At 43.4% G+C, this 20,079-nt stretch overlaps 1 protein-coding gene and 1 long non-coding RNA gene across 2 annotated transcripts in view; both read right to left on the reverse strand.

Annotated features, from left to right (window-relative positions):
• Nucleotides 1-1,291: 1,291 nt before the first annotated feature.
• LOC144671358 (uncharacterized) overlaps nt 1,292-20,079 on the reverse strand; it is a 399,896-nt gene continuing 381,108 nt past the window's right edge. Inside the window, exon 2 of the long non-coding RNA XR_013573918.1 lies at nt 1,292-2,830. This is a non-coding gene — a long non-coding RNA (uncharacterized LOC144671358). The remainder of the gene's footprint in view (nt 2,831-20,079) is intronic.
• Nucleotides 8,616-20,079, reverse strand: part of nlrx1 (NLR family member X1) — a 34,048-nt gene continuing 22,584 nt past the window's right edge. The window contains exons 5-8 of the mRNA XM_078533058.1: nt 17,127-19,137; nt 13,340-13,426; nt 11,705-11,956; nt 8,616-8,951 (exon numbers count right to left, since the gene is read on the reverse strand). Coding sequence (XP_078389184.1) covers nt 8,633-8,951; nt 11,705-11,956; nt 13,340-13,426; nt 17,127-19,137 — 2,669 coding nt within the window. The 3' untranslated portion in view covers nt 8,616-8,632. The remainder of the gene's footprint in view (nt 8,952-11,704; nt 11,957-13,339; nt 13,427-17,126; nt 19,138-20,079) is intronic.

The raw sequence follows: 20,079 nt of genomic DNA on the forward strand, positions 1-20,079 counted from the left end.
AAACCAGGGAGGGTTATAGAGTCATTACTGTGCAGACGGAGGCCATTCTGACCATCAAGTCCCTGCCAGTTCACTATAGAGTAATCCAATCCTTCCCATTCACCCGCTCTATCCTTCATCTCTCCCAGTTGATTTCCCTCAAGTGCTCATTCAATTTCCTTTTGAAATCACTGATCATCTCCTCTTCCACTACCCTCATAGGCACAGGGTTCTAGGTCATTACCATTCGCTGCGTGAAAAAAGTTCCTCACATTCCCCCTACATCTCTTGCCAAAAACCTGAATCGGTTTTCCTTGTGCCTTGTCCCATCATCTAATGGGAACACCTTTTCTTTATCTCCCTTATCTCACCCAGGAAGGGAAGTCATCATTCATGCCACATATGGTAGCTGTTACTTTACAATTCATTCTGGTGACATTGGCATCACTGGTATCTTTGCTGTTGTATTAGTATTTAATTTATGGCAACTTCTCTTCCAGGAATGCTCACATTGGAGGGGTTTTGCTCCTCTCTCTCTCCCCTCCATGGAATTTCTGTTTGTCTACATTGCCAGGTACTCTCCGTTTCAATGAAGGGTTGACTCTGTTTTCCTCGCTACAGATGCTGCCTCATCTGCTGAGTATTTCCAACATTTTCTGGTTTTATTTCTGATTTCCAGCACTTGCAGTATTTTACTCGAGACTACATGACAAAACTGATGATGGTGCAAGGCAAAAGGAGATGGTAATGGGACAAGCAAAGAAACAAGAGATGAGTATATAGGGTTGTAAATGGGAAAAAGGAATCACCACCAATAACTAGGGTGTGAAAAAAATGGGAGCAGAGGTTAAGATTGGAAACTGTTGAACTCAGTGTTGAGTTCAGGTTGCAAGGTGAGGTGCTAGTTCATGTTGAGCTTCCTTGGAACAGTGTAGGAGACCAAGGATACAGAGGTCAGAGTGTGAGTGGGAAGAGGAATTAAAACTCCAGATGACAGGAAACTCAGGGTCACACTGGTGGACTGAATTGAGATGTTCACAAAATGGTCACCCAATCTACATATGGTTTCCCCAATGTAGAGGGGGCATTTATCACCTGGTGTGAAAAAAAAAAGCATTTGCAGGAGTATGGCTTGTGGTAATCCCTACTGGAAAGCAGTGTGTGTGTGTGTGCGCGCGCGCGTTTGGGAACGGGGTTAGTTTGACTGGAATAGTCTCCACCCACAAAGGACAAGTACCCACTTGGGTGGATTATATTGGGAAGTACTGGCAAGGAGACAAAATTAGAGAAAAAACAACCTGACACAGAAACAGAATTTTATTTTGTTTTAATTTTCTCTCTCGTCAATTACACAATATTGTCTCAATTCCAAAGTCTTGTTATGTCATTAAATCCCAAACTGAATACAATCAGCTCAGGTCTATACATATGGTTCCAGCCCTTTAGATTATTGTGACAACTAATTTCTGGGTTTTCCAAAAACATGTTAAAAAACAAATTGCATACCTGTATCCCAGAGCTATTTGTCCTTTTATTCCTCAATTATTATTTTAAAAACTGTTAATGTTTCCTTACCTCAATGAGTTTGGCAAACTCAAAAGTGGCACCTGTAATTTTTAGGTAATGGTGTCTCTTTTGGTTAGGGATAAACAAGAGTTAAAAAGTTTCAGGTTAGCGGCCATTCATTAGAACTGGGATGAAAGATCGTTGAACTGAAACATCAACTCTGTTTCTCTCTCCACATTTTCTCTTTTTATTTCAGATTTTCAGCATCCACAGTATTTTGCTTTCATCCCTATTGATATTTGTCTTAGTAGGTCAAAAACCAGGGGATGATTACTACTGACGACTAGAATTATATTGCTGAGTAAGATCAAAATTAGATTTCAAGGGGTGATGATGACAGGGAGCGTTGCGAGAAGGATTTCCAAGCAGGGGATCCTGATGTCAGCTGCGATTTTGCACTCAATTGATTTTAAGGGATGTAAAACCACCAGAATCCACACGTCATATCCTGCCACAATTCACTGGGAACACTGTTCCTCTTTGGGATCGCCCCAAATTTATTAGGAAAACTTGGGAGACTAAAGGGGTAATTGTGACCTTGTGTGATTGTGCACAACAGCCAATACTGGATATGGGGAAGGTGCTGGTGAATATGTCACTGGACCAGTAATCTAGAGGCCCAGGTTAATGCTCTGTGGACATGGGTTCATATCCCACCATAATAGCTGGTGGAATTTAAATTCAATTGATTAAAAAAAATCTCGAATTGAAAGCTAGTCTCGGTAATGGTGACCATGAAACTATCAAATTGTCACAAAAACTCATCTGGTTCACTAATGCTCTGTAGGGGCGGAAATCTGCCATTCTTACCTGGTCTGGCCTACATGCGTCTCCAGACCCACGCTCTTGACCCTTAACTGCCATCTGAAATGCCCTAGCAAGAAACTCAGTTCAAGGGCAATTAGGGATGGGCAATAAATGCTGGACTTGCCAGTGATGCCCACATCCCATGAAAGAATTAAAAAAAAAGCTGCCCATTATACATCTTTTCTAATTCTTATTTACATAGAATTTCAAGAAACAGGCCACTTGGCCCATTCCAGTATTTATGCTCTGCACAAGCCTCCTCTTACCCCTCTTCATCTATGATCATCAACATATCCTTCTGTTCCTTTCTGCCTCTTGTGTTTATCTAGCTTCCCCTTAAATGCATCTATACCCTTATATCCATCAGGTACGAACATACAAATTATGAGGAGTAGGCCACTCAGCCCCTCGAGCCTGCTCCGCCATTCAATAAGATTATGACTGATCTGTCTGTAACCTCCCACCTATCACCAATAACCTTTCACACCCTTGCTTATCTACCTCTGCCTTAAAAATATTCAAACAACTTTGCTTCCACTGCCTTTTGAGGAAGAGAGTTCCAAAGACTTACGACCCTGAGAAAAAATTCTCCTCGCCTCGGTCTTTAAAGAGCAACCCCTTATTTTTTTTTTAAAAACAGTGACCCCCTAGTTCTAGATTCTCACACAAGAGGAAACATCCTCTCCACATCTACCCTGTCAAGACCCCTCAGGATCTTAAAGGTTTCAATCAAGTCACATCTTACTCTTCTAAACTCGTGGATACAAGCCTAGTCCAACCTTTCCTCATAAGACAACCCGCCCATTCCTGGTATTAGTCAAGTAAACCTTCTCTGAACTGCTGATAATGCATTCCTTAAATAGGGAGACCAGTACTGTACACAGTACTCCTGATGTGGTCTCATTAGTGCCCTGTATAACTGAAGCATAACCTCCCTACTTTTGCATTCAATTCCCCTCACAATACATGCTAAAATCCTATTAGCTTTCCTAATTACTGGCTGTACCTGCATACTAGCCTTTTGTGATTCATGCACCAGGACACCCAGATCCATCTACATCTCTGACCTACAGGTACTATCCCCTAAAAAGGCATTGGCAATAATGGACTTCCATTGGATTGGTCCATGATGATGCTTGGCAAAGTACTGCAGTGGTTTGCCAATGCCTTCTGCAGTATGGCTGACCAGGAAACCCTCCTGCTCTTTACCACCTGCCATCAGGCATATTGGAAGGATTTACAGGCTGATGATCAATCCGTTTGGCCATATTTTGGACTCACCTCCTGAAGTGAGACTTGAACCTGGACCTTCTGGCCCAGCAGGTAGGGACGCTCACACTGCACCACAAGACCTCCATGCACCTACACTATTCACCTCAACTACTTCATGTGATAGTGGGTTCTACATTCTCACTACGCTCCAGGTAAATTAATTTTCTTCTGAATTCCCTATTGGACGTTTACTGAAGTCAAATTGAAATGAAAATTGAGGAGAGATATGTTAAGGGGGAGGGAAATTTGATATTGTCCATTTTACACAATCCCTCAAAGTCAAAATTTTAAAAATTCAGACTATAAAGTTTGCATTTTTCAAATACACGACCCTGAGACCATCTATCCCGAAGTCAGGTGAGGAAGTTCTGTGAATCCCTCAAGATTTCCCTGAAATAAATAAAAGTAAAATCCTGGAGGTCACTGACCCCTGAACCCGGATTTCCAGAGGTCAACGCGAGGAGCCCTGTTTAGTAAATCAAGCCTGGAACTCGGACTAAATTTATTCCGCAGATTTCAAGTGCAACAAGGCTAAAACTCAAGGTCCAAATGCGAGACCACAAGTGAAACAGAAACTATTTCTGCAGCAAAAAGTAATTCTAAAAAATCTAAACTCTCAAGTTTACCAGCACAACCAGAACAAAGAGAACCCCTTTCAAATCAAGAACTTGGTATCCCTACCTCACAGTTCAGACACTCTGCAGGAGAATGCAGAGTTACCAGGACTATCCTGGACTCTCCAAGGTTCAAAGGTTAATCTGTCAGGAACCCAGGAGAACAACCATCCATGTTTGTTTTCTTCTCTTTGAAAATCTTCGTTCGTCAGGTATGAAAATATTGACAATGCAGCAAAATAAAGCTGTTTGACTGACAGTGAAGAATCATCCAATCCTATTTCTTATGTAAAACCACCATGAAGTGTCATGTTTTATAATGCTCCTGTGAAGTGTTTTATTAGCTTAGAGGTGCTATATAAATACAAATTGATGTCGCTTAAGGGTGTCTTTGAGGTTTGTTGGGGGAAAGAGATACAAGAAATCTCATCTGCCTGGAACTTTCAACAGGGAATTAGATATATACTTGAAAAGGAAAAGTTACAGGGATATGGGGCAAGAGCAGGAGTAGAACTATTCAATAGCTCTTTCAAAGAGCTAGTAGCTATGTTGGGCTGAATTTTGACTCCATGTCAGTACGACATTGACAGACGTAGAGTGGCCAATCTGGATGTAATCCGAGATGTTTCAAAACACGACCTTTGGTCTCCAACCATGTATCCCCAAACCTTCTGCCATTGGCTCCCCAACACAATCATCCTGCCTCCCTATAGCCAATCAGGAAGTGAGCTGAGACTTGAACATCTAGGCTGACATTCTCACTTCGGTGCTCACAGAGTGCTACGTTGCTAGACACTCCACCTTTCAATCGAGGTATCTGCCCTCGCTAATAGATTGTAAAAACCCCATGGCACCAGCAGAGCAGGAAAGCTCACCCAGATTTCCTGGCCAATATTTATTCCTCAATCAACATCAATAAAAGAACTCTGATCACTTATCATATTGCTGGTGTGGGAGCTTGCTGTGAACAAATTGGTTGCAGTGTTTCCCACATCATAGCGGTGACCACACCTCCAAAATATACTTCATTGTCTGTAAAGTGCTTTGTGATGTCCTGAGATTATGAAAGGTTCTATACAAATGCAGTTTCTTTATTACACTACAAAGAGCTCACTGCCATCATGAAATGAATGACCCTTAGTTTCAATTTGGGATTGTGAATTCTAACCTGGAAGGGGAATCAATTGTCCATGATTGTTATTTGGCACCCTCTGTTGGTTTAGGGCAGCACAAGGCTCATTCAGCATCTTCCAACCTAGAAAGACAAGGGCAGCAGGTGTATGGGAGCACCACCGCCTCCAAGTCGCACGTTATCCCGACTATATCATTGCTCCTGTCGTTGCTGGGTCAAAATCCTGGAATGGCACCCCCCACTACTACACCATGGGTGTACCTGCACCATATGGAACGCAGTGGTTCAAGAAGGCAGCTCAACACCAACTTCTCAAGAGCAACTAGGGATGGCAACAAACAAACAACTTCCGACATTCACTGTCTCAACTCACACATGAATAACTCGGTGAGATACTGCCTGGTTAGCTAACCCTGGGGAGGAGAGATTCTACCTGAGCAGATGTCGGTGCCTTTAGGAGAGGAGAGGTAAAAGGGGAGAAAGCTGATGAGTGCAGTAACTACTAAATGTTCTTTCCCTTGACTGGAATAACTGCTGCAGACACCCAACTACATCCTTAGGAAAAAAATTCTGCAGCAAACAAGAACATTCAAAGCTCTGTTATAAATGGCTAATGCTTCTAGCTACACGCTGTACTCGAAAATCAACTCTGTCCTGCTCGAGAGTAAGTAGGAACATCCAAAAATCAATAAAAAAAAGTCCCTGAGACCTTCGAGGAATTCTAGTGCATATCATAAAGCATGGTAAAATACTTGATACTAATGAGTGTGGGCAACTAGATTTGGAAAATGGTTAATACACCAATTGCAAAGCGGGAAAACAGCCCAATATGAAGTGTTCCCTCAGTTCACATACTATCCACGCCTGTGGCATTGCACAAGCACTAAAAATAAGTTTGCTTCTTTAAACAATTCACATCTCGTGGTGCAAAACTAGCAAAGTCAAAAGTTAAGATGGAGAATGATACAGCACAGAAAGAGGCCACTCGGCCCATCATGCCTGTGCTGGCCTTTTGAAAGAGCCATGCAATTAGCCCCACTCCCCCTGCGCTTTTCCCCATAGTCCTGCAATTTTTCTCCATCAAGTATTTATCCAATTCCCTTTTGGAGAGTTATTGTTGAATCTGCTTTCACCGCCCTCCCAGGCATTGCATTCCAGATCGTTGTAACTCGCTGTGTAAAAAAAAAAAACTTCTCATCTTGTCTTTGGTTCTTTTACCAATCACCTTAACTGTGGTCCTCTGGTTACTGACCCTCCTACCACTGGAAACAGTTTCGCCTTATTTACTCTATCAAGACCCCTCACTCGGAATGAATTTTATTATCTTTTAAAAGGTGCTCCTGTTTTGCTGAATAGTTCAGCTTTGTTTTTTTGCAGAAGTGCTCACTGAAAGGAATAATGAGCAAAGATTTGTAATAAAATGCACTGATGCTTTCAAATGCCAAAATCTCCTCACAGCTGCGTGTGATTTTCTAGTTTCTGACTCTAGAGGGAGTATTGGCTATTTCTATGAGTTCTCTAACACAATCAATCAGCAATCATTATTCTCTCGTTTGCTGTGGATTCATTTTAAAACAACAACCTTGTATTTATATAGCGCCTTTTGAAGTAGCAAAACATCCCAAGGCGTTTCACAGTAGCCTTAGCGTAATTGGAGTCAGGCAGGTGCGGGAGATGCTGGTGGGGAATCCTATAGCAGTTGAATTTGATGGGGTCACCTGTTGCCACAGGATCTTGGAAGACAAGAGCGTGGGTCAGAGAACTGTCTATAATACTGGAGACCAACTCCTGTCCTGCTCTCAAGTCTGTCGAGGCTCCCAGCTGACAGTGAAACTTTCTAGCCCTGCATCAGGGCATGAGCGCAAAGATCAAGGCTGACCCCTCCAATGCAGCACTGAGGAAGTGCTGCGCTGTCAGTAAGGTCCAATCTTTCAGGTCAGACATTAAACCGAGGCCCCACCTGCCTGTCTGCCTCCCATGGCACTACTGCAAAGAAGAGCAGGGGAGTTATCCCCGGTGTCCTGGCCAATAACTTGTCCCTTAATTAACGTAACAAAAGGAAAAAAACAAAACAACATTATCTGGTCATTGATGTTTGTGGGATCTTGCTGAGCGCAAATTGGCTGCTGAGTTTCCTACATTACAACAGTATTTGCAAAAAAGTGCTTAAAGTGGCTGTAAAGCGCTTTGAGACATCCGACGATTGTGAAAAGCATCATTTAAATGCAAGTATTTCTTTTTTTAATCATCCTGAACTGGACAGATATGGGGTTGAGGGGTTGCCAACTGTGGTTCAGCTTAATCCTGGAGGCTTCGTCACATGACTGCCAGCCTCCAACCATTTTGTCCCAGTCAAACAGCTTCCTCTCACCCCCAACTGTAAAACTTTTATCACTAACAAAAACAGAAAATGCTGAAAAAACTCAGCAGGTCTAGAAGCATCTGTGGAGAGAAACAACAGAGTTAATGTTTCGAGTCCATATGACCCTTCTTCAGAGTCTTAGGGACTCGAAACGTTAACTGTTTCTATCTCCCCATAGATGCTTCTAGACCTGAGTTTTTTCAGCATTTTCTGTTTTTGTTTCAGATTTCCAGCATCAGCAGTATTTTGCTTTTATCTCAATAAAGTTTTAAAAATTTTTAAATAAGTGCTTGAAATAAAAGGGGAATAAAGATTATTTTCAACACGCACTATAATTTTTCTGCTTGCTGCAGTGACCTGGAGATAAATTTTTAAATCCTGGAAAATTCCAGGCAATGCTGGAGGTTTAGGGGAGATTTTCAACTTTCTGCCAGTATGTTGTGAATCATTTTTAGAAAGCCCTGACTTCTAGAAGGGGCAGCTGAAATTTATCATCAGTTATATGACCAAGTGTCAAGTTGAAAATCTATCCCCAGTCCTTGGGGAGGGTTCACTACAATATTGGAGGGTTTATTTTACACTATAGGTTAGGGCAATGGGAAGTGGCCAGTGAGGGTCTATGACCAGTAACTGGCCTGTGTCTCCGATCTCTCCTCCTGCCCACCCTCCAACAACCACCAGTGCAATACTTGGAGGAGAGATAGGAACATTATGTGCAACCAAAACCCCAACAGAATTCAGAGCCTAAACATTAGGAAGCAAGAACTGTGCTCCCCTTCCATAATCAGATAACAAGTGTGGCAGATAGTATGTCATCAGTGTAATGGCACCAAAAGAGCGACCGGTGCAAATGCTGTCTCCTTAAAAATAAAATCGCACTGTGCTAGTGAGACCCCAGATTTAATTCATCTCCTGTTGAATCTGTTTCAACAACTTTTCAGTCTGATTCTCCATCTGCAGAAGTTTTATTTTTTTCCAGGGGTTGTGGGTCTGCCGTCGGCTGAACTTCACCTCATTCTGGAACAGTGTCAGGTAGTCAGCCACAAGTTCCTTATCCCCGTTCACTGCATTTTGTGCGAGGTTCTTTAGGATCAGCGTCCAGTAGGGTGAGATGTTTGACTCTTCGGAGATTGAAACCAGAACATTCACTCCGTCCTGCTCCCATCTCAGCGCTTGCAATTTCTGCTTTCCACTGTCACTGATCTCATTTAAATACAGGCTGAAAACAAAATGCACAAACGTTAATTTGGACAAGCGGAGTGAGTGGGCAAATGCATGGCAGATGCAGTATAATGTAGATAAATGTGAGGTTATCCACGTTGGTAGCAAAAACAGGAAGGCAGATTATTATCTGAATGGCTATAAATTGAGAGAGGGGAATGTGCAACGAGACCTGGGTGTCCTCGTACACCAGTCGCTGAAGGTAAGCATGCAGGTGCAGCAGGCGGTAAAGAAGGCAAATGGTATGTTAGCCTTCATACCCAGAGGATTCGAGTACAGGAACAGGGATGTCTTGCTGCAATTGTACAGGGCCTTGGTAAGACCACACCTGGAATATTGTGTGCAGTTCTGGTCTCCTTATCTGAGGAAGGGTGTTCTTGCTATAGAGGGAGTGCAGCGAAGGTTTGCCCGACTGATTCCTGGAATGGTGGGACTGACATATGAGGAGAGATTGAGTCGATTAGGATTATATTCGCTGGAATTAAGAAGAATGAGGGGGCGGTGGGGGGGGGGGCGCGAAATCCCATAGAAACCTATAAAATTCTAACAGGACTAGACAGGGTAGATGCAGGAAGGATGTTCCTGATGGTGGGGCAGTCCAGAACCAGGGGTCACAGTCTGAGGATATGGGGTAGACCATTTAGGACTGAGATGAGGAGAAATTTCTTCACCCAGAGAGTGGTGAGCCTGTAGAATTCGTTACCACAGAAAGTAGTTGAGACCAAAACATTGTATGTTTTCAAGAAGGAGTTAGATATAGCTCTTGGGGTGAAAGGGATCAAAGGATATGGGGAGAAAGCGGGAGCAGGCTATTGAGTTGGATGATCAGCCATGATCATAATGAATGGTGGAGCAGGCTCGAAGGGCCGAATGGCCTACTCCTGCTCCGAGTTTCTATGTTTCTATTATTCAGTGTAACCATTGGAAGAGTCAGCTTGAATAGGTTCGAGAGATGTTTGTGTATATTTCTACAGGGGAAAATGATCGAGATAAATTATGAGAACGTGGATGAAGAGGGAGAAAACGTGGGGCTGAGCAATGGGGAGAGAACATGACTAATCTCTGATAAAGGATAGATTTGTTGGACCCAATAACCTGTGCGTGCGGACTGCAAACATTCCGAATAGTTTGTTATCTGGGCGTATCGCAGTGTGAAACCAGCTGGCTGAGATTCTGAAGTTATGACATAGACAAGTTTTTCAGGAAAGTTAAAGGAAGCGGAACACAGCAGCTAGCCATGCTACACCCGAGCTGGAAGCTAACATGATAGAGCTGATGCTTATGGGAAAAAACCCACAATAGAGCACTTTGTTCCTTGTTAGAGATTAACCTGATAAACAAAGAAAATCTCTTAGTGAGTATAGCATTAAAATAACAGAAACAAAAAGCAGTTTCCAGGTGCATCTGCTAATAACACATTGTTATTGTACCTTTATGCCACTATCAGTACCTTCTTTAGTCTTTAACACTCCCTTTGCCTTGTGTTCATGACATTTTTGTCAATCTCTCCTGAGCTCCCACCTATCCCTGACCTTCTATTTTGCTCCACCCCCTCTTAAACAGTATAAAATCCATCCCATTTCTATTTCTCTTTAGCTCTGAAGAGGCATATGGACTCGAAACGTTAACTCTGTTTCTCTCTCCAGAGATGCTGCCAGACCTGCTGAGTTTTTCCAGCATTTTCATTTTTTATTCAAGGTGCATGTCAGCATTTACCTGAGTTACAACTGAGGCTAGAGAGGTCCTGTGGAACAGTGGGGAGTGTCCCTACCTCCGAGTCAGAAGCTGAAGTTTGAGACTCAGTCCAGGACTTGATGACCAAGGATGGTGAATTCATAATGTGGCCAAACAGGTAGAGTATCAACCTGCAAATCCTTCCAACACGTACCAATGGCAGGTGGGGAGAGAGACTCCTGGTCAGCCAAGTGATGGAAAGAATGTTGGAGCCTCTACCGTCACTATCCATAGTTCTAGGCAGTAACATGCACATTTTTACATGCATGTTGCTACAGCAGTTCAGACTCTGAGTGAGCTGTAACACACCATCACTGAGGTTAGATGAGATTAGTGCAGTCACCCTCTCATTAACAACTCATTATTCATTATTCTGTGAACAGTAATACCTTGGTATGGTGCACAGGGCCAAACAAACGCCACACACTGATGCCAAGGCAGTAAACACATGGCCAACAATTCCTTTAATTAAGATGCAGAGGGCTGGATGTGGGCAATAAGAACACATGCTGAGATTTTAAACACCGTACCCAGTAATTAAGGGCTTATCTTTCAACTTTCAACAATGTAAAGGCACATCTCAATTTTTTCGCTGAACCAGTTTGAAAAAGGAACAAAAAAAACGTACTCGCATTTCTATAGTGCATTTCACCCAAGGGTAAATAATTTTGACCTCGAGTCTGCTGTCAACTGGCAAAGAGTTTGTTTTATTCCCCTCCTCCTTCACATTCGTCACAAACAACTATGGATTATTCACCCATTTGAGATCTCTGCATTCCCCCATTTCTGGCCTCTTCAGCATCCCAGAGTTTAATCGCTCCATCGTTAACGGCCATGCCTTCAGCTGCCTGGGCCCTAATCTTTCTAATTCTCTCCCTGAATCTCACCGCCTCTCTCCACATTTAAAACAGCAGAGGGGCCATTTGGTCTACTCCAGCTGCTACTTTTAATGCTCTCCCAGAAGATTCAACAATGGCTGATGATTCATTCCATCTGAAAACACTGATGTTTACTCACTGGACTTTTTCTAATGTTGGATGTTTCTTGATCATCTCCACGAGGGCCATGGCAGCATCCTCCCTGATGAGATTACTGGCCAGGTTGATTTCTTTCAGATGCGTGTTACCTCTGATGTAAGGTGTAAGCACCTTCACGCCCTTGTCTCCCAGGGATGTGTGCTGCAGTGATAACTGGGTGACAGAGCGGTTGTGAGCGATGGCGGGTCCGATGCAATTAATTGCAGCCTCCGACAAAGCGTTATCACAAAGCCTGGGAACGAAGCATCAAAAATTGCAAGTTTATCACACTGCAAAAAAGACTTGAGGAAAGAGGGAGGTTGGGGAACATCCTCAATGAGGTACTTGGCCCCCTCCTCATACGAGATTCTAGAAAACAGTCAGCTCACTATTTGACCATGGAAGGCATCACAGCCAAACCCAACACTCTCCTCGTGTGCAGGTACATTTTCCAAATGCATGCTGTCCACATGGAGTCTCACTCACCAGGGGCAAGCATTTAAAGAAGCCACAGGTGCTCTCCCCGTGATTTCTCAACATGTGTTCCGGGAGCTCGAGGGTCTTACTGAGAGGGTCCGCATATTCGTAAAACGGACCCGAGTTTCTTAGGGGACAATCAGGACTGGTAAACCTGACTGAGCTTCATTGGTTACTAATTGTGATGCTAGTTATATAAAAAAGATACAAAACTCATGGTCAAAAGAAAGACTAGACGGTCCAACAAGCCCTCCGCACATTCATGACAGCTGGAGCATCAGAGCTAAACGCTTTCCCCCTCTCTCTCACTCCTCCTTCCTCTCTTCTCACCCTCCACCCCACTCCAACCACCTCTCAGCCATAGGAGAGGCAATAAAAAGAGATAAAAACCCCGGAGCCAATAAGGGAAAAATCCTCTCCAATCACCTCAGACAATGGGATCCAGTGTGGGAGTTCAAAAGGACCAGGTGTTGCCCAAAAATGAGTAATAATAAATAAATTAACTATCAGATAACTCAGTGCACCCAGGGACAGACACTGAGGACTTCATTTTTACTTCATCGTCTGAAATTTGAGGCCTTAAAGGGAAAAGAACCAAATGATCACAACAGCAACATCATCACGCTTACGTTATTTATTCTTGGGCTGTAGGCATCGCTGGCTAGGCCAGTATTTATAGCCCATAAGATGCTGGTGGTGAGTCAACCTTCTTGAACCACTGCAATTCATGTGGTGTAGGTGCATATACGGTGTTGTTAGGGAGGGAGTTCCAGGATCTTGACCCAGCAACAATGAAGGAACTGCGATATATTTCCAAGCCAGGATGATGTGTGGCTAGGAGGGGTGCTTGCAGGTGGTGGTGTTCCCATGCGTCTGCTGCCCTTGTCCTTCTAGGTGTTAAGAGTTTACAGGTTTGGAAGGTACTGTCAAAGGAGTCTTGGTGAGTTGCTGCAGCGCATCTTTATAGACAGTACACACTGCTGTTACTGTACGTCAGTGGTGGAGGGAGTGAATGTTTAAAGTGGTGGATGCCGTGTTGATCACGTGAACTGCGCAATAATGTTAGAAGCTTTTCGGTTTTGGCAGTAGCTTTTAAAAAAATAATTCATGTCACAGAGGAAAACACGTGAGTTTGCCTTGAACAAAGATTTTGCCTTACCACAAGTTCTGAACTGCACAGTTCGGATCCATTAACAGATTACTGACTTCTTGCCAGGCACCAAGTCCTAGATTATTAAACTGTAAACTGTAAAAAAAAAGAGAACAGAAAGTTTTAATTTTGCAAATGTGGAACCTCAAGCTCAAGAAAATTGAAAGTGTTGCCTGGCAACAGCAGTGACATTTCCAAATTAGCGGAACCAAATGAGTGAAAACATTCCAGATTGAGAGAGTACCACAGTTCCTGTAACTTGTGTTTTTCCTTTCCAATTTCCCCCTCTTTTGTCCAGTTGACTCTTGTTGGGTGGGGTACAGGGCCTACTGGTCTCATCCATCCCCTGTTGCTCACCCAAATGGCCAAGGGGAATGTAGAGAGTCAGAATTGGTAGAGGACTCAGCAGAGGTGGTCAGTGACAATGTTAATAATGCAGGTCCCTTTAAGGATAAACCAGGGCAAGCTTCAGAGTGAATTGACAGCAGGTGATGATCGTTGAAGCCTGTACTTAAGGGCTGGGTTTTTCCTCAGTAGGAGATTGGCTTCTGGACAGGGAGAGAATCCATTAGGGAAGAGTGGACACTGGTATTTATACTGAACTATAGTTTAACAATTATAGTTGCGATTCATAGAGTGCTACCTGATTCTGCATATGACTATCTACCTGTTAAACAGTCAACACAAGGAGACAGATACCGAGTGACCACCCAGAATCTCCCAACAGGACTGGGTCAATGTGCAACACTGCCTCGGGGACTCAGGCCATTCAGCCCAAATGGTCTAACTGGCCCTTATGGCTGCTTGTGAGCCTCTGACCACCAATTTTCATCTCAGCCTATCAGCATATTCCATTCCCCCTCATTTGCTTACCTAGCTTTTCCTTATAAGCATCTATGTAATTGTAAATGGAGGAGAAAAAGGCTTCTTGCAACCAGTCTAGAAATATCCTTACTACTACAAGGATATTAAAATGCACATGAATGCATACTATAAAGAGACCCCAATAATACAGAGGCATTGATAAATGATTATTAATTCGTTAATTTTACTTTCTTGGCCTTTAATGTTGAAAGACTTGTTTCTGTTTACACAACACTGAAGTACAGTACCTTAAAGTATTTCACCTGGTAGCATACACACTCCTGGAGTCTGAAGGTCCTGGGTTCAATTCCCAGGCCAGAGAGTAGGGGCTGGATTTTATGCCTCCCCCCTCCCCGCAAGCTGGGCATGTTTTTAGTGGGCAGTGAGTGGGCAGTGGGTGGGCAGGGAGCCCACTGCCTTCCTGCCCACCCAGATATGGGGGCGGGCGTAAAAGCACCCACTATACTGCCTGTCCTTAGGCTTATTGAGGCCCTTAGGTGCCAATTATTGCCAACTTAAGGCCCATGCACTGGGCAGTGGAAGGCAGGAGAGATTGGTAAGGCTGTTTTTTTCACCCGAGTTGGTGAAAAGGTGGGAAGGAAGGAAGGGGGAGGGGTGTGTGTGTACATTATTTGCCCTCCTAAGATCATAACCCCTCCCCCACTCTTTATGCCTCCTGTCTGACCTCCAAAACCCACTCCCCCCATCCATCCTATCTTCTGCCCAAAAAGCCCAAACTTACCTATCACCAGCATCCATGACACTCCTTCCCGAGGTGGTGCTCCCTCCTCCAAGCTCCGCTGTCCCAGCAGCATCCATCACTGAGATCTGGATTTGGACTGCAAGAGCTGCTGGCCAGCCTGATTGGTTGGCACCTCTCAAGGGCAGGACTTCCTTCCACTGAGGGGCAGAAGTACAACCCCTAACTTGTTCCGGTCATCCGCTGTGTATCATCACTGTGGGGTGACCTTGTTTTTAAAGAGACAACCAACTTTTCTTCCGGGGGACAAGTAGTACGACCCCTCAAAATCCAGCCCTTGGGCATCACCAGTGCAGTACTGAGGGAGTGCTGCACTGTTGGGGGTCCCTTCTTTTGGAGGAGGAGTTGTTAAACCAAGGCCTTGTATGCCCATTCAGGTGGATGTAAAAGATCTTACGGCACTATGTTGAAGCAGACTGAATGAGTTCTTCCAGTGTCCTGATCAATATTCATCCACCAATCAACATCACAAAACAGATATTCTGGTCACTATCACATTGTTGTTTGTGGGAGCTTGCTGTGCACAAATTGGCCACCGTGTTTCCCACATTGCAATAATGACTACACTTCAAAAAAGTACTTCATTGAATGGAAAATGCTTTGCGACCACTTCTTGGGGTTGTGAAAGGCACCATATCCATTTTCATTGAGCTGAGGAAATCACGAACATCTGTCTGATCAGTGCAAATCACAATCACACCAAAAATGTGCTCCACTATAAGAGTAGATATTATTAACGTTGCTTTTGTTTTCAATAGAAACAAATCTGTAATAGGGCAAAGATTTGTTTAAATTACGTTCTCTGTTGTGTCTTCAAAAGGTTAAGCCAATACTGCTGATAAAAGCTTATGAAACACATTTTAATCATGGTGTCAAGCGCTATATGAGTGTATAAGATTTACAACATGGCCACACTTTAAGGGAGCAATAAATAGGGACCTCACAACTATTTGGTAAACATAAGAAATAGGACAAGGGTAGACTATATGGACCCTCAAACCTGCTCTGCCATTCAATATCATGGATGATCTTCTACATCAACTCCAATTTCCTGCCCTTTTCCTCAAATTCTTGGAATTAAGCGATACATCGATCTCAGTCTTGAATATACTCAGCAACGGAGCATCCACAGCTCTCTTGGGTAGAGAATTGCCAAGATTCACAACCCTCTGATTGAAGAAATTTCTCCTCATCTCAGTCCTGAATGGCTGACCCCTTATCCCGCCAGGAGAAGCAGCCTCTCAGCATCTACCCTGTCTAGCTCTCTCAGAAATCAGATCACCTCTCATTCTGCCAAATTCTTTATAGGTTCATTTTATTCAATGCATTAAACTAATGAAAACTACTGAAACCAATGGGTTGTTGTAAAATATGAGTAAGGGTTGTACTCAGCTGGAACAGAACCATAAACCAAGAAGGAGTTAAGAGAGATATCATGTTTTACTTAGTTAGAAAGGAGAAAAATATGCATTTGATCTCTTTGTGTGTTAACAGGCTTGGAGAAGACACCTTCAGGATTTCTTATTCAAACTGCATACAGCAAGTTTTGTATGCAGGGCTAATGTGCACTATTCTGAATGGTTGGTAAGGGTGTTTAAGATGTTGTCGATAATAAATTAAATGAATTATCAAACACATTACTGTGTGCAGTTGTATGAATCTATTTAAATGGATCAGGAAGGAATTATCCAAAACCCACCACCATGCATAAATTTGGCAATTGCAGTTCCAATTCTACAAAATGGTGGGTAAATGGTTCAATCCTTCCTCTGCCAAGCCAATGTCCTGATTACATCCCAGTTACAATGGAATAATGAGACACAGAGAATTTGTCTCCCGATAGCAGGTGCGTTCTCTCCCTGAGTTATTGAAGAATTGCACCGGATATGCAGATACTGTTCCTGTTTGCAGAAGGATGAGAACCAGAGGAAACCAATTTAAGGTGATTGGCAAAAGAAAAAGCAACAGTGACATGAGGAAAATCTTCCTTTACACGGTGAGTGGTTAGGATCTGCAATGCACTGCCTGGAGTGTAGCAGAGGCATAGTCAATGGTGGCTGTCAAAAGAGAACTGGATTATTACCTTAAGAGAAAAATTTGCATGACCCACAGAGACAAACTCTAGAAGAACAAAAAGGGGGTGGAAGAGAAAAAAAAAGTCACAAAACTTACTTTAAATCCTTGCATCTGAGAAGAAGTGGTTGGAGGATTTTCAAGCAGTCTTCATTTAAATCGCACAAACTGAGGTTCATCTCCTCAGTTGGGTGGCTGGATGTGTTCATTATTGAAGCAATCACAAAACACTTCAAAGGGGTCATCTTAACTTTGGACAAATTCAAGCTTTGGAAAGACTTGCAGATCTCCCCAGCAAAGGCATCATTCTGCAACTCATACAGGAAGAACAGGAGGTCCATGAACTCGGACGGAGGCAACTGCTTGTTAGTGATGTTGCTGAGAGGTTCCTTCAAATTGTTTGCTATTTCACGCACAGTTATGTTCTTTATGGTACAGCCAAGCTGCTCCAGTAGGAGGCGATTATTCTGTGCCAACAATCCAGCCATGAACGTTGGGAAGAGTTCAAAGGACTGAGTGCTTGTTCTTTCACTGCTTGCTGTGCTGCTAACCTCCACCTCTTCACCAAGGATACTCACATTTATTTGCTCTAATACGTCACTGTTGAACTCATCATCTTGTTTGAACATTTCAAAGATCATGGTGTTTGCGATGCCCTTCTTGCTCTTGGTGTTAATCTTTCTGAAGATCCGTGGGAAAACGTTTACAAGTCTCACCAACGTCAGAATTCTGAACGGCACAAGTTTCGATACAATGGCCAAAATAGCTGCCACGTCTTCACTGGCTTTTCCGATGGTGTCAGACACCACAATTCCCACTCTCTCCAAGATGCTTTTTTTCTCCCCCAAAACAACATACAGGGCGGCCAAGTACTCTTGCATTGCAGGTATAGTAAATCTGAGAAGTGGGTCGGAGTTATGTTGAGCAACGGGAGACATAAAGAACCCTAACATGTCAATCTGAAAGGCAGTTAACTGGTTCAACTCTTCCTCTGTTTTATTGTCCAATTCAAAGCATTGCTGCAAGTCCTCTTCACTAAAGTGCATTTTCTTCTTTGCTATCCCCTCGCAGGCTAATTTGCCAACTGTTTTGGCAATGTAACGCACGATTGAGATGTTTTGCTGGCTGCTGGTGTGTAGGATTTGACCACCAAAATTTAATCTCAGGAAGCTGGTATAGAGGCCGGTCAGTGTCTGAATGGGCATGTTCGCAGTGGTAAAATGGAGGAAGTGCAACGTTGCACAGATGATCCAACAATAAGATGGCAGGAAACAGTCAACTGTAAGTTGGCTTTGTCTCTGCAAGTTCCTGAACAGCATCTTCATCAAATTCTTGTTGGCTTGATCATCCCCAGACATGTTCAGTCGATTCTTGAAATATAGGTACTGCAGCTCCAGATCAGTAAAGCCACAGATACGGGCATACCTGTCAACATACCTGGACGGGATTGAATCCACAGCTGAAGGCCGGGTGGTGACCAGGATGTTGGCGTCTGGGAGCAGGTATTTTCGGAGCAGGTTGACCAACAGGCTGTTGGGTGGCAGAGGCTCATTTGGATCACTGCACAGCTCGGTCTTCGAGAGGCGAAAGTCAAGCTTAAGTTGCTCCAGGCCAGTGAAAACGAAGAGGACATTTCCTTGTTTTCCCGACCCAATCTGAGGCACAATGGTTTTCAGCTGGGTATACTTTCGAGTGATTAATTTATTCAGAGATGTGGGTTGGTTCTGCGAGGATAAATCTTCACAGGAGAAGGGCAGGATTATATCAAATTGATTGAACTTCCCATCACACCAATCCAAGACAAGTTTATTAATAACCGTACTCTTCCCCATTCCCACCATCCCATACAAAACCACGTTCTTCACAGGGGACTCATCGCAAACATTCGTGAACACTTTGTCAATCGTTATTATTTTGGATTTGTTAGGTTTGATGTGACTGTAGACTCCCAATCTTGCAGTGAGTTCCCTATTCTCATTGGGGGAGCTTTCAGCAATCACTGGATCGATATGCCAGTTTTCCAATGAGAACGAGCCAAACTGCATCTCCTCATTAGGCATGTGACTGAACCAGTATCTCAGTCTCTTCCTGTGTTGCTCAATGGGATCTGCTACAATATAGAAAGAAATGGTTACACTGTACTAGGATCCATCACTACTTTTTGCCTATGATGAAATTAGCGTGTGACGCAACACGTTAGCAGAAGGATGGAGTAAAAAAAACTTGCATTTCTGTGGCGCCTTTTACAACCTTGGGATGTCCCATGGTGCTTTGGAGCTAATTTTAAGTTTAGCCATTGTGGTAATGTGGGAAACTTGGCAGCCAATTTATGCATTGCCAGTTCCCACAAACAGCAATGTGAAAATACCTGACAATCCATTTTAGTGATGTTGCTCAAAGGATAATTATTGGTGAGGACACCACTAACTTTTCAGGTCTGTTTTATAATTGTAAGCTCCTGGCCCTGATAACATCTGTTTCTGCTCTCTTCTTATAATGGATTCCTAAGATTGTACATAATGCTCTAACTGCAGTTTAACTGTATCTTTGTCCCTCGCTATCTGTGATCTCAAGTCCTTCAACCTACTGAGCACTCGGTGCTCCTCCAACACTAACCCCTTGCCCACTCCCTCACCCCTTCGAGGAGAGATGAATTAGTCTCGATTGATATTCCCTAGAATTTAGAAGAATGGGAGGGGATCTCATTGAAACATGAAATTTTCAAGGGGCTTGGAGGCTAGGTGCTGGGAGGTTATTCCCCCTGGCTGGGGAATCTGGAACACAAGGTCACAGTTCCAGAATAAGGGGTTGGCTATTTAGGACTGGAGGTAAGCTGAACATTTTTCACCAGAAGAATTAAGTTCTCTTCCTGAGCACTTAGATGCTCAGCCATTGAAGATATTCAAGGCAGAGGTCGATGGGTTTTTAGTACTAATGGAACTAAGGGATATGTGGATAGTCTGGGAAGGTGGAGTTGAGGGAGAAGATCAGCTACAATCGTATTGAATGGTGGAGCAGGTTTGAAGGACCAAATGGCCAACTCCAGCTTCTT

The sequence above is a fragment of the Cetorhinus maximus genome, chromosome 2, assembly GCF_964194155.1.
Source record: "Cetorhinus maximus chromosome 2, sCetMax3.hap1.1, whole genome shotgun sequence".
NCBI lineage: Eukaryota > Metazoa > Chordata > Chondrichthyes > Lamniformes > Cetorhinidae > Cetorhinus > Cetorhinus maximus.